Below are 15,055 nucleotides of genomic sequence, written 5' to 3' on the forward strand. Positions count from 1 at the left end.
AGCTGTGACATCATTACAAAGGAAATAAGCAAAAATATGAATTAAAAAAGGAAAAGAAGATGAGATGGCTGAGATGAGATGACACACTGAGGAACAAAAGTAAGAAAGAACAAAGACATAGAAAAAAATGCCCAGCTAAACACTGATCTTCAGATAAGAGCAAGAAGATACAAGAAGTTATATTTAAATATGTATTTAAATAAAAAGAAGATATGAAGAAGATGACTACATGGAAGACATGAATCAACAAGAAAAAAATGTCAACCCAAATCAATAATATTTACAAAGGATTGATGATTGAATTAAATGGGCAGCAATCAGGCACTGAAGGGAAGGAATGTGCCAGACACTTAAGCCAATCACAATTGGGGCTGCTGCTGGAATGAAACAAAACATCGGAGTCTACTTGCTCTGAAGGGCTTAAAACAGCTCAGATTGGAAAAACACAGTTTTGAATCAAAGTTGGAAAACATGATGTGTGGTGCATTACCAACAGTCTGGGATTAGGAGGACAATGCCAATCATTCATGCACTTGAGAAGCAGTGGGTGGCCAAGCAGGCAGAGCAAATCTGGTCATAGTGGAAGTTCTTGGTTTTCATACAAATTCTTCAACAGGGAGATGAAGTGGTCTGATAAACACATTTTTTTAAAGGTTATCCACAAATTTTCTCATGCAGTCAAAGCCTTTGTGTAATTAATGAAGCAAAAATAAACATATTTTTGGAATTCCCATTATCCATTGGATATTAGCAATGTGATCGTGGATGTCCCTGTATATCTGGCAGATCTCATTCCATGACATCTGGTTTGCAAAATCTTGAGTATGAACTTCATAGCAAGCAATATAACTACAGTTATTCAATAATGTGAGCATTCTTTAGCATTCCCCCTTTTTGATATTGGAACTGGAAAATAAATTGATGTTTTCCAACGCCTTAGTAATCTTCTTATCTCTCAACCTGTCCCTACCCCAGTGGTGGGATATCTTTTTTTTTTTGGTCACACTTCCTTTGCGTTAGCAGTCTCACTGCCTGGTTTCAGCACTCCCAATTCATTGTGCACACCTTGTTTGATTGGCACAGTCTGGTATCCCATTGTGAGCAATCAGAAGAAGGAAGCTCTTCCCACAGTTCTGCTATGCCTTTCAGTCCCAAGGGCCTTGTTGGGTCACTAAATATAGAATTTACTCTGCTGACATTATAACAGGCTTTGCTCATCTGTAAAAATTCACTGCATCTGGAACTATCACACAAAATCCTTTTCCAGCATTTTCTTTTTTGCCTTCCTGAGGTTGTGTTATTTAAACATTCAGACAGAAATTAACAGTCTTGGCAAGAACACATTAAGGGGAATATTTGACAGAACCTGTTTGTCATAATTTCTTGATAACGTCGAGAATTTGAATCACATTAACATCGATTAAAAAACAACCTAAATAGCATGGAGCAAATTGGATGCACCTGCAGCATTAGAGTGAGTTTGCTGCTGTAGGTAAACCGGATGTGAAATCAGAGGTGCTCAAAATCAGTGTAGCCACAAGGACATAGCATAGTGGGCTAAGATGAAACATTCAGGTAGATTCCAATATTAAGCACAGTTTATTTAATCAATGGTAGCACAAAATCAGGAGTCTGGTAGCAACTTTTCCAACTCAATTCCTTCTGATACTTTGCCAACAAAATATGTAACCTAGCTAAACTAAGCTAGCTCTCCTCCTACAATGTCTACAATGATTCATCACTGATAGCAATATTGCTGCTCCAGACCCTTGTGGATTTTTAGTCGATTAGAGATTTCTGATTTCTGATATTAGAATATCAGGGAGGGAAATCATGACTTGGTTTTTATGTAAAATCTGCGCAAAATACAGTATTTTTTTTCTGATATTGATTGACAGTCCTTCAGGATTTCAAACAGTGATTCTTAAAATGTGGATAGCAGACTACCAGTGGACTGTGGGGGTTCACCAGATGATCTGCAAGAGTCATCCCATGTTCGTAAGCAAAGACTACTTGCTCCTCAAGCACAGAGACCTGTAGAGGTGACCTTGGTGATAGGGAAGGAAGGAATGAACCATTAAGGGGGTGGGGGGGGACAGGCAGAAAAGAGTAAACAGTCCTGCTAAAGAGGAAAGCCTGAGAAAGAGACTCAAAATAACTTCACCTTGATTTTGTTTAGTATAAAATGGACAAGCTTTCAAGGTCTGTTGTTCTGCCTTACTACAGAATAAAGAGCATTTCTGGAATCCCTGCTATGATTGTTGCTTGACCTGACTTTCCTTGCTGCACATAATCAGTCAGTAGTGACAGGCCACTCACTGTCTTAGCACCAAGAGTCAGTCGGCAAGATCCAGGTCCCCCTTCTCTTCAGGGATACTTAGAGTCAGCTGCCAAGATCCTGCTTAGTGCATCATTCCCTGCTTTCCCATATGCTGGTTCATAAAACTACAGTGTCAGAAAATTATTTCATTGGAGTGTAAATATGGTAATACAAGTATCAACATGAGTAGTAAAATTCAGAAAACTCACAGTAATAAACAGGTAGTTAGTGAAGTTGCCAACTGTGAGTCTACATGTTCTGTGCTAAGTGGAACAATGATCTTGTGCAAGCAACCCCAGAGAAAAATGTAATAGAAAATACAGTCATACATATCTAAAAATGGGATTCCATTGGGCTGGAGAGCCATATCTTCTGAGTCCTCTAGTACTCAGAAATTTCTGTTGAAGAGCATTCTTGATCAGCAAGTTTGTGCTAAGAATGCTGTTATTATGGCATGGGGAAAATAAAATGCAACAGTCAACTGTATATTGATTCTGGATTAATTTGTTGGGTACCAAATTTACTTTAAAAGGCCTTTGAAAAGGAAGGGATGGGAAGGCCTCCACAGCTGCAGCCATAAACATCTTATTGGCCCTAAACAGTGTGAACTCCCATTCTCTTAAAGAAAAAGATGTAGGGAGTGTGTTGTTTAATTGGTTGGTCTATGATTTTTTTGAATGTTTATGATTGCAGAAAGTTTAAGAAACACTGTTGTAGAAGACAAAAGTTGGTCTTAAGAACCCTAAAGTTTGCTTATCCTTTAATGATAAGGCTAGTACGAAAGCAATGAAATCACTTTTTTCCTGGCACTTACTATTACCTACGAATTATTATGAGTGACTGGCATAAGGATATGCTATATTTAAGATTTAAATAGTTCTAGTTATATAAATGGAACATGACCAGAGGGTCCTTAAATAACAAACTCTAATGTAGGCATATTGTTGGAATAGAAGAAGAATATTGCAGTCAATGACTAGTCCATAAACTAGTCCAGGTCCAATTTGTCCTGACTATATCCATTACAGATTTCAGGGAAATAATATCAGGTCACTGGGTGTGTGTGTATGTGTGAATTTTATTATTATTTTTTAATTGCTGCCTTCCTTTGATGTATGTGGATACTTGATCTTCTCTTCTGTTCAAGGCCCGCCTGCCTGCCCGCCCTCCCTCCCTTCCTTCCTTCCTTCCTTTTCTCCCAAGATAAAAGTTAGAAGGGTTATTTGCATTCTAATTTTTATTTACTAATCATGTGTCACCAGTATATAATATCTTCTTAATAATATAATCATCATCATCAGGGAGAGATCATAGATAATGTTGCTAAAATGTCATTCTCAATCCCCAGATGTAAATCAGGGATCCAAGTAAATTGTATTGAATCATGGTGAATATTAATGCATTGTGAAAGATCTAGGTTTATAGAAAGTGAAGATTAATAAGCAAGAATGGTTCCATACATGCAACACATCACGTAGCAAGGCAAATAGAATCACTTACAGTCTGGTTTCTAAGGGAGCCCAAATATCTACAAATCTTGCAAATCACAAGATGTATAAAAAGGGGGGAGTTAGAAAAATTAAACATTTTTAATTATTATATATTTTTAAACTATTATAATCTCCTTTTTTTTCTAGTTTTCTTTAATTTTTTATTTAGTAAACAATTCTTGTTAAATTTGTTCTGTTTGTTTTTCATTTTATTAATAGTAATTATTAATAATAGGTATAATATACAATATATAAACACACCCACTAAGTAATGATACAAAGGACTTTAATAAGTAAACTTAAGATTGAAACCTCTAGTATATAACAATTACTTTGATGTGAGTTGTAGCAGTTCTTTCTCAATGTTATACTCAAGTTCAGATGAAAAAGTATAATAATTTTATGCTTGTAAATTAAATATTCTAAGCTATTTAAATAATAGAGTGTTAATTTTTAAATATATTATACAAACATCAATGTATGGAAACAACACAATGTACCGAGATTTATAAGAACATAATAAAAAGGGGAAAAAAGAGAGTGAAGATTAAGAGACTTATTTATTTTGGATCTCATACATGTTTAAGTGGTGGGTATAGCATATTTTATAATATATGTCCACCTGCCATTGGAGCCAGCTTATTTAGATGTATTTCTTTTCCAACCCCAAGTGAAAAGGTGCATGACCATGACTGTCCCAAGCCAGAAGAGAATCATAATAAATTCTGAAGTTGAATAAAATGTCCTTTATTTGAGGGTTCAGAGACAAGATTTCTTAAAGGCTCATGTTCATCATATTCTGATAAACAACAATATTAACAACATAAACAATTCGAGCTACTTACATGTTGACCAATCCCATTCACCACTCTGGATTTTACTTTCTAAGATAAATAGAAAGCTATGTTCAAAATTCAGTTTTCTAAGGAACACACTGGAAAGAACGTCAAATGGTAATTAAGGCAAACTGTTCTATGATGAATTAGAATGTGTTCATCTTTCTCTATATCAGCCTTTCTTAACCTTTTGACCATGGAGGAACACTTGAATTATTTTTAAGGCCTTGGGGAACCCCTCCACATTCAGGCTAAAATATAGGCCAGAAGTTACAAAATTATTATATTCGTTTCATGCTTAGTCCTGTATATATGCATTAACAGTGTTCTTAAACTAAAAATAAAGAATGAAACTTACCTCTTCAATGTGAAGTTGCCTGAATTTGAAATAATTTTTTAAATAAACTGTGATTTCCCAGGGAATCCCTTGTGATCTCCCAGGGAATCCCTAGTGACCTCTCATGGAACCCTAGAGTTCTATGGAACCCTGGTTGAGAAACCGTGCTCTAGATGGTCTTTATAAGCTGCTATTTCCATTATCTTGAGGTATTCCAAAAAGACCATTTTATAAGTATTTTGATACTTAAATGTGTCCTACAAAACTAAAGTTAATTATCACAAGTAATGATATAGAGAGCGTCGTGTGGCACAGACTGGTAGGCAGCAGTATTGCAACCGAAACTCTCCCCATGAGCCAAGTTTGATCCCAGCAGAAGCTGGATTCTCGGGTAGCCGGCTCAGGTCGACTCAGCCTTCCATCCTTCTGAGGTCAGCAAAATGAATACCCAGCTTGCTAGGGAAGGCAAACCACCCTGCTATAGTCTGCCAAGAAAACATCACGAAAGCAGCATCCCCACAAAGGGTCAGATATGACTTGGTGCTTGCACAGGGGACCTTTCACCTTTTCACTTTCAATGACATACAGAGAGGGATACTAAATTCTTCCAGTGATTCCTTGTACCCTTTGGAGTGAACCAATGCATTTAACTGACCATTCACTGTCCTTTCTTAGTGGTCTTACCAGGTAGGTTCGATCTTTGCAAACCACCAATCTCCAAAGGAATCTCCTTCACTGTGTACCCTCAAATGTCTGCATGGGAGGCTTTGTGGGGTGGTAAGGAAAAAAAAAACACACTTTCACGCCAAACCTGGGCTGAATACTACAGTGTAGGCACTGAGGACATATCCTTGAAAAATGATATGTCTTCACATCACAGTGAGATGTGAGGAGAGTCAGCCTAGCTGAGGTGGCCTACCTTCATCATTGATTGATCCAACATTAAAGTGCTATCTTCCAATTTCTCTTAGCACAAGCCTTTCAGTATGTGTGATTCATGGAAACCAGAGTGAGTCAGTAATCTTATATTTGCCACATTTTATTGTTTCTGTGATTCTGTTTTAATTTTTCATATTTATTTAGTAAGCCATGTAGAAACAAGAGGCTAGGGGAGTCTTCTGAGTACACATGTTGAAGTCCATGCTTGACAGAGACTCAGGCCCAGGCACACAGCTGCTGTCTGGTATTTAGATTGGCAGTGAAGTTGTAGTATTGAAAATGCTGGTTGTCTGTTCACAAATTGGGATTGTAATATTCAGCATACACAGCACATTTAACATATAGATTGCCATTAAGACTCTTAAAGCAAACAAAGTATCAGCAAAAATGTAATCATAATGGGGTGTGGGGTAGGGGAGTTTTACAGAAAGTGAAGATTAATAAGCTGCAATGGTTCCATACATGTAACACATCATGTACTATAGCATAGCAAATATAATCACTTACAGTCTGGCTTCTAAGGGGGCCCAAATATCTACAAATCTGCAAATCACCAGATGTATAAAAGGGTTAGAAACCGAATAGTTTTTTTTAAAATTATTATAATAACTTACAAAAATTGCCCACATCCAGCCAAGCTTTAACTTCCTTGAAAGAAACGATTATCAAGTTCTTTATAACATACTAATTAGGAGCCCATGCCAATGTATATTCTAAAATAAATGGCAGTCTTTGGGAAGAAAATTTTCACACGGAGGGCAGATCATAGAAGTCATGTTGAAACCACCGCCACCCACACAGAGGTCTATGTTTAATGCAATCTGTAGTTTGGACCTGTCTCATAGTGACAGACAGTCAAAGGGCATAATACAGCAGGCAATACGCCAGGGAATATAGTTCAGTTCCTGTTTTCTTTCTCTGAAGTGGAGGGGATATCAGATACCCTCTCAAATCTCACTGCCAGCCTTCATGCCTGGATCTGAGTTTGAGATATCCCAATGTAGAAAAATGTTTTAAAAGGCCATGCCAAAAGTTTGGCAGTAAATTGGATGGAAAGAATGCACCCTAAATGATTTTGAGAAATATTGGCATGGTTTTATGAAAATTAAGTCCCTCAAAAACTACATAGCATCCAAATTCTTCTGAGTGTGTTTTTCGGGCCATTAAAGAAAAATGAATGCCAGTCCATTAAATATAATGTATTGTGGTCCACACTTCACTTTCACATTTTATGCTAATTAAATAAAGATGTGAATCTACTGGCCACATTACTTTGAAAATGTTTAAATCTACAAAAATCTGTGGTAGATTATAGCCTTCTAACTTAAGTAGAGTCTCTTGACAGTGATGTATAGAATTATAAGGTCTGCAATTACAAATGAGAACCATTACGAGAATATATTTTTGATTAACAGGAATTAGTAATGGACTGAATATAGATGAGTTATTCCTGACATTATGCCCCACAACCCCTTTTCAATATTGATTTTTCTTTCCAAGAATCTCAGATTCATCACATTAATGAATGTTACTGTTCTTCCTAGTTCAACAACAAAGATAACTCTTCCATGAATAATTCTAAGCACTGATTCAAGGTGATTGATTACAGGGGTTATGAACTAAAGAAATGACTTATTCAGTATGCAAATATAAGGCAATAAACACACACATACAAGTGCATGTCAGTGCAAAACAATAATTGCAATTAGGTACAATGTCAGCACCAACCTGATATATGTTTTAGCTAAAATGCCATGATCATCTTGCAGTCAGGCAATGGGGTTTAACTCCACAGAGTGTAACTCTAAAGAGCTTTCTGTACAATACAAAATAAAATCCAGTTTGGGTTGAGTTTAGCACTGAATGGCCCCAGTAGAAAGCCAATGGAGATGTAGGAATTTCCATGTCAGCTGCAAGATGGACAGAGGTGATGCCTGCAGTTTGTATTGGGACAGCATCAAATGCCTCCTGTCCAGATGCTCATAACTATTTGGATTCAAATACAAATCTGTACATCCTCTTTTTTCAGTGTAGGTCTCAGGCTGCTGGAACAAATCAACAATATACTAGTCCATCCATCCAGTTTCATCAATTAACTTACTCATTGAAATTCTCAGTTTGCATTATCAAAATTGCTTTCCAATTGTGAATTCTTGAAATTCTTGAATTCCCATGATTCCCATGACTGAAACTTGAATTCCCATGATTTCTAACTTGCATGGCCAGTAAACTTCGATAATGTTTTATAGCCTAATATTGTGTCACTTTCTGAGAATAAAACAAAGATATGATGAACTTAAAAAAGAATTGTTTCCATTACTCCAGACTATACTTTTTGAAATAACAAGATATTGCAATGTAAAAGAAAAGCCAGATTAATAAGCACTCAGGGAATCTAATCTACACATGGCTGATCTCTCATTGGAAAGTGGCAGAAGGTAGTGTTTACTGTACCTTAGAATGCAGTGTTTACTGTAATATGATCCATTATCCTAGCCTTCTGTTGCTATTTTTATTCTCTATTATTATTTTATGGAGAGCAGGTGAAGGGACGGAATATTTGAAAAATACTGGGAAGGGTTTAATATACATATTTAAGATAGGGGGAAACAACTGCAACTGTACCTTGTGTCCAAGTTTTCACACTAATTTGTAGAGCACATGCTTTGCATGCTTAAAGTCTCAAGGATAGTCCCCTGATCTCCAAGTAGGTCAAGAGAAATTTCTGCCTGAAACTCCAGAGTACAATTGCCAGTCAGTGTTGACAGTTCTGATACCATATAAAGGAAAGACCTACGTATAAGTCTACTAAGTATATGCCTCACTGAGTTGGTGGAAATTAGTTCCAAGTAATTTGGCACAGGTTGTTAATTCATAGGTTCTGTTTCATTTATGTTACAGTGAAGTTGGTGTATCATTTCCCAAATAATTTGTGTTTTGTCTTTCTCCAATTTTACTGGAGAACCAGTAAGGAGGAGTCTAACATAGCATTTTCCTTGAAACGCTATGGACAAGGAAGGAATGCTATGGACAGTGAAGTGAATCCTTATTTCAGTTGGGAATGATGTAGCTCTGATGCTGATGTCTTATCTCATAAGTTAGCAGGTAGCATTTTTTGTGAAGCTTCTTCTATGTTAATTGCTTCCAATTTCAGACCAGTATCAGTGGAACCAGTGCTCCTCAGTGAAACATCATGTTGCTTATGTTCCTTGTCCTGTTTTTTCCCACAGTCCAGGAGATGATTGATTGATTGATAGATAGACAGACAGACAGACAGAAACAGAAGATAAAGGGATATACAGGAGTTCACAAATGTGGAAGATTGAATAGATTTTCCCCACAAAAAATAGGGACTAAAGACACATTGAGTTTAACATATACAACTGACAATAAGATCTATATGCAAATTAAATGTTCAGCAGCTATAAAATATGGGAACTAGTATTGTCTGGAACTTCACATTATGATCAAATTACACTGTTTACATTGTTCTTATTAATTTAAAGCTTTTCATGACTTGGAAATATGTTTATATATCCTACTTCTTCCTCTACTGGTATTATGATTCTTGGAGACCTTGTTTCAGATTCTCCCAATGCTGAGACACAACAGGTGTGGTTGCTCGTCAGTTTAATATTTAGTACTGCTTCTTAAATATTAAATTGATTTGTAAAACAAGAGGCAGAAAACAAATTCCTAACTAAATAATTACACATAATAAACATATTATTAACTTTGCATCAATTCATAGTATAATAATGCATATAGAAATGAGATTGTGAACATAGAATTTAATGCTAGTAGAGAAAACTATTTACAGAAAATAAGGATATCAAGAAAGATCCGTATAAAATGTATATATTTGGAAAAATATTCATGAAAAGGTAATTTTTTTTTGTTTGAACTTCACTTATGACCAACCAGACCCCACAGAAGTGGTTCTTTCAATTTTATCACCATCACTGGAGACATTTCTCCAAAACTCTCTTGTCATCAGAAGTGAGGCAGAAGATAGAAAGTGACATGGTACGCCCTTCTGGAGGACCAGGCCCTGGTGAGAGTAGCATCCTTAGCATCTCAAGGATTGACTAATGCAATCTGCTCTTCAAGACCTTCCCAGAAGCTTCAGATGGTGAAAACATACAGATTAAAAAAAATTTTTTTTTTAAAGTTATTAGATATTAGATTTAAGGTTAGAAATCATGAGAATCATTAGTAAATAATGGCAATTCACAAAAGAGTTGAATGTGGAACACTTTTTGCTTTGATAAGTTTATTAAAAACATACAGTGTAAAGTTTTCTTGGTTCCTGTTTAATCCATAACAATGGCGTTAAACCTCCTAATAAGTTCTAACTCTGTTGTTATATGATGAGCTTAATCTCTGTAATTTCTTTCTTTGCAGTAAAGAGATTTAAATTTATTTAAGGTCAGGGCCAGAGTCTTCTGGAAGCTGAACAGAATTTGCTTTGGAAATTTTGATCAAAGGAAAAGAGAATTTCAGTGATGTTCTTGCACATTTAGACACAAAATGGCCTCTCTGTGTGTTTGTGTGTATGTGTGAGAGAGAGAAACTGCACAGTCCTTTATCATATAATCCTATATCCAATGGGGTTGCAGCTTTCTGACACCATGGAAAGCCCTTGGTCTCAATGGGTCTTTTCATAGTGAGGAGCATGGGCAATCAGGAATGCTCTAGTATTGGAAAAACATGCAAAAAAATCCAACAATACTAGCAGTGCCTCAACCATTCTTCAATATACAAGAAAAAAAGCAAACTGAAAAATACCAACAAGAGAAATCTGAAGGGAATTCTTAAGTGCAATGAAGAAGGTTAAAAAACAAAAATAAAGAATCTAAAGCTTTTACAGAGAAATTGTAAAATTTCTTTTTTTTACTTTTGAGAAATTCAAAGGCAGAGTTGGATTCAGCATGAATGAAACGTTCCTATTTCTATTGCCTGTTGCCATTTCTGATGTCAGCAGATTCAGCCCATTTATTCTTTACTTAAAGCAAGGTTTCTCAAACTCAGCAACTTTAAGGTGTGTGGACTTCAATTCCCAAGCATGCTGGCTCTGGAATTCTGGGAGTTGAAGTCCCCACATCTTAAAGTTGCTGAGGTTGAAAAACACTTGACCTAGAGATTCACCAATATAAACCCCAGTGGTATTAGTGACAGATGATGTCATATACCATATTGAAATATGAACAAGGATATGGTAATTCATGTTTTGTTACTGTTACTGGGTCCTCAAATGGTAATGCCAAAGTAGAGATGGAGCAGATATTTTTTTCTTCTGCAAGAGAGTAACATGATTTTTTTCTGTAACCTAGAGTAAAGCAAGTTATTGACAGTCTGTTTGGCTTGTGGAGCATAATTTTTGCAGATCTGTGCTAACTCTGAGAACCAGGTTGGGGTAGTGCTTAAGACGCCAAGAGACCCCGAATTCTAATCATGCTTTAGGCACAAAGCCAGCTGGGTGACCTTGGGCCAGTGACTGTCTCTCAGCCCTAGGGAGGAGGTAATGGCAAACCACTTCCAAAATCTTGCCAAGAAAACTGCAGGGACCTGTCCAGGCAATTGGCAGGACTCAAAACTGAGTCAAAGGCACACACACAATCAAAAGTGCTAAATCTACAAATATCTAATGAACTTCAGTATAGATGCTAAGATTTCCAATAGCAACAAGTAGTCCTGCAGCCATTTCTACTGCAGAAGCACATTTGTGTTCAGGTTGATTGAGTACTTGCAGAACAGAACTCCTATTTGGGGTTGTCAATAGTAGGAACCTCAAAAGATTTAACTACTGCCACTTGCAGTTAAGTTCTTGAAATCCTTTTGGTGTTCTAAACATTGTTTTTTTTTTTACTGTTAATATGGAGCTCCTTACACATCTCTGGATTATTAGGTGCTCTGATGATCACTAGTTTTTTGTTTACTTATCTTGGGATGGCTTTGAAATTATTAGTTCGCATAAAGACAGGAAAATCTAGCTGGAGTTCTTGGCTCAATAATCATTGCCTTATAATCATATGGCTGTATGGACATCAAGGCTGAAGTCCATTTCCATTTTCTCCCATGTCTAAAAAATCAGATTAATGACACTATTTATTAATAAAAGAGCAAGTATTGCAAAAGGATTAGATATCTTAGGATTTATCAAAAGCCAATACATATTTGCAAGATTGCTTATCCATTCACATATCTTTTTTGAATACTATGAACAAGATTGTTTATCCAACATATTGTGGATAAAAAACCAGTTAATATCTGCTGCATAGCAAAAGTGAAATTCTGTGTTCTAATAAACAATTAAATAGCCAGCAATCATTGGATTGCCACTGCGGGTCTTATTTTCTACAGCTTGAACAAGTTTCCACGTATCAAACACTAATGAGAGTTGCAGTGTCTAAGGGATAAAATTTTGTGTGATTAAAACTTTCTCCTGATAAAATATTAAATATTTTGAAGGCAAAGTGGGATTACTGTGGTCCTGATGCATCTGCACTTTTTCCTTCCAACAGCCAGTAATATTTATGATCCTAATAGCCTGATGCCCAGACTTTCTGTGCCAGCAGAGGAATGCTTAAAATGGAACATATCTATCACAGTGCATCATTTACGAGCTCTGACATTACACCAGTGTTGCAAGGGCATTATGGCAGCATTTCAAACCCTTGTGCTGCAGCAAATATCAAGCTACAGTATCAAACTGCTATTGGCTTTAGTTATAGGTTTATCTGCTGCTGAATGTTGAGTAAACTTAGCTCTCAAGACAGATGCAGTAAATACCTAGTTCAGCCATGCATGCTGATTTTAGTATGGAGGCATTTTTTAAAGCAAGCAAATTAAAACAAAATATGCAAGCATTAGAAGATGGTTAGGGAATAGCAATTGTTACAGCAGTTTTTAAGTTTGCAGATAAGGCACCTGAAGTATTTGGGGAGGTAAGGACTGCAGAGGGCCATATGATAAGTTCACCTGACCAATCAAAATCCAGGAGAAAGGAAGGAACAGGAAGGAAATACAATATTTATTTTATTCATGTCTCGGTTTTCTATTTTTTAATTAGTGAATACAGTGTTAATTCCTCAAAGTAAGAAAACATAGTATTTGCTGTTCTATTTCATGTATTAACACCTGTTCACAACTCATGGCCACAGCCCATTTCCCCAGTTCCACTGAAGCCTTACTTTCTAATCCATATTTATACTGCAATAACAAACACTGCAAAGAAAAGATCCTATTATCCTTAATATCCCCAATACTAAGGATATTGGCACTGTATAGGTTCCATCTGAACATCTAGCTGTTCCACAGATACTGCTTTTTATCTCCTTCCTCCTAAAAAGAGAAAGTTTTTCTTTTCTTTAATCAAGTAGTGTTTTGACATTAATTATAAAAATAACCTAATCAGCTATCATTACCTAATTCCAATTACTAGTGGAGAAAGCCACATGTTTATAAGCCATGTTACATTATCACTATGATGCTACAGAGTTATGAATCTGTCTTAGCTTTAGAATTCAGCTATCAAAGTCAATCACTATAAATCAGTAACATAAAGTCAGTATCACTGCTGTTGTTTATTGGAAACCTTTCACTGATTAACAATTTACACCATTGTTGTGCTGCAAACCCCGTCCCGTCCAGTCAGATTTTATAGTCTGTTGGATGCATGGCATCTCCCATAGGTTCCTCCATCACTGCAGAAAACAGTCTACTCTGCTGCTGCACAATGTATTATCTAAAGATGAGGAAAGAGGTCTTGGAATGAGACTATCATGTTCAGCCAAAGGATAAAACACTGTCTGGCCAATCATTTTGTTTGAAACAACATTTGAAATTCCTAACAAGGAGACCCACATATCTCTCCTATATGCTTGAATTAAATGTTTGAAGGCACCACCAAAGTAGCATTTTATACCTGCAAGTAATCATCTAGTTCACTATTGCAATTTTTAGAAGCAATCTATAAAGGAATGTTTACTATAATACAGTAGGCACAGTCATTACAATATAAATAGAAAACAATGCATAGAAAAAAGCATGTTCAGCACCATTGGTGTATCTCTCCTGTTCCGAAGACTATGTGAACGGTCACTTACAAAAAACCTCAGTGAAATTTCACAATATTTCTTTGTTTTGATCTTTCCAGGAGAGATATTGTTACTTATTAGGTAAAGGATTATTCTTTGGTACAGAGGGCTCCCTTATTGGTTGCAATGGACTTGGCTGATCCTCTAGATGGGAGCTAAGATTTTCAGATGTTAAGAGTGAGGAATTAAAGACAATCTCACTCAAGTCAGACTTGATAGCTATCAAATGAGGATCTTCAGAGCTTAAAGGCTCCTCAGCTAAAACTTGTGTGTTCTCTCGTGTCATTCCCACATCAGATGGCGATTTCCTTTTCATTCGTGTATATGATTTATCAAGATTTTCCATGCCTTGATCAGTTTTTTGAAAACGTCCAAAGAACCAGATGAAGAATCCAAACAAAGCAAATGCTAATAAAGATGGAATGAAGGCCAAGCATTTAACATCTAGGCTTGCACCAATATATCGGCTATGCAGAAACATGTCATCTTCAGTATAGGTCCTGTTGGTCAAAGGGTTAGTGTTGTTTGACCGCCACTCCCAAGAAAGTTTGGTTCTGTTCAGATCCTTTAAGCTTTCTAAATCTTCCACAGTATAAATTTTCTGTCCAGGACCAATATATTGACCATATTCATGTGGTTTGTAAAATATTTGATTCTTCCACATATTCAGATCCAAGATTAAAACAAGAAATATAATCCCATAATTAAACCATTTGCCTGAAGCAGAATGAAAAGAAAAGGATAATAATTAGAAAATTCCTGTTTACAACTACAGCAAATAGTACATGCAATGTCAGTAGGAAAAATAAGATGCGAGACTTTTCAATTAATTTCACAATGAAGTTTTAATTAAATTCTTTGCAACAGTAGATTTGTAACTGAGTAAGTTTTACAATTTAGCCTTGTAGTTAATTATTTGGAAATGTGAGCCTAGAAGTAAAATGCTTGTTATAGTAAGGTCTAGGTGGCCTGTGGATTAAAGCAGCCTTTTTATACTTTAAAATAGGTCCTGAAAAATAAAAGCCATATATGAC

General features: G+C 36.2%; 1 protein-coding gene across 1 annotated transcript in view; it reads right to left on the reverse strand.

Annotated features, from left to right (window-relative positions):
* Positions 1–13,605: 13,605 nt before the first annotated feature.
* TMEM117 (transmembrane protein 117) overlaps positions 13,606–15,055 on the reverse strand; it is a 237,953-nt gene continuing 236,503 nt past the window's right edge. Inside the window, exon 8 of the mRNA XM_063309394.1 lies at positions 13,606–14,738. Coding sequence (XP_063165464.1) covers positions 14,092–14,738 — 647 coding nt within the window. The 3' untranslated portion in view covers positions 13,606–14,091. The remainder of the gene's footprint in view (positions 14,739–15,055) is intronic.

The sequence above is a fragment of the Candoia aspera genome, chromosome 7 (assembly GCF_035149785.1).
Source record: "Candoia aspera isolate rCanAsp1 chromosome 7, rCanAsp1.hap2, whole genome shotgun sequence".
Classification (NCBI taxonomy): domain Eukaryota; kingdom Metazoa; phylum Chordata; class Lepidosauria; order Squamata; family Boidae; genus Candoia; species Candoia aspera.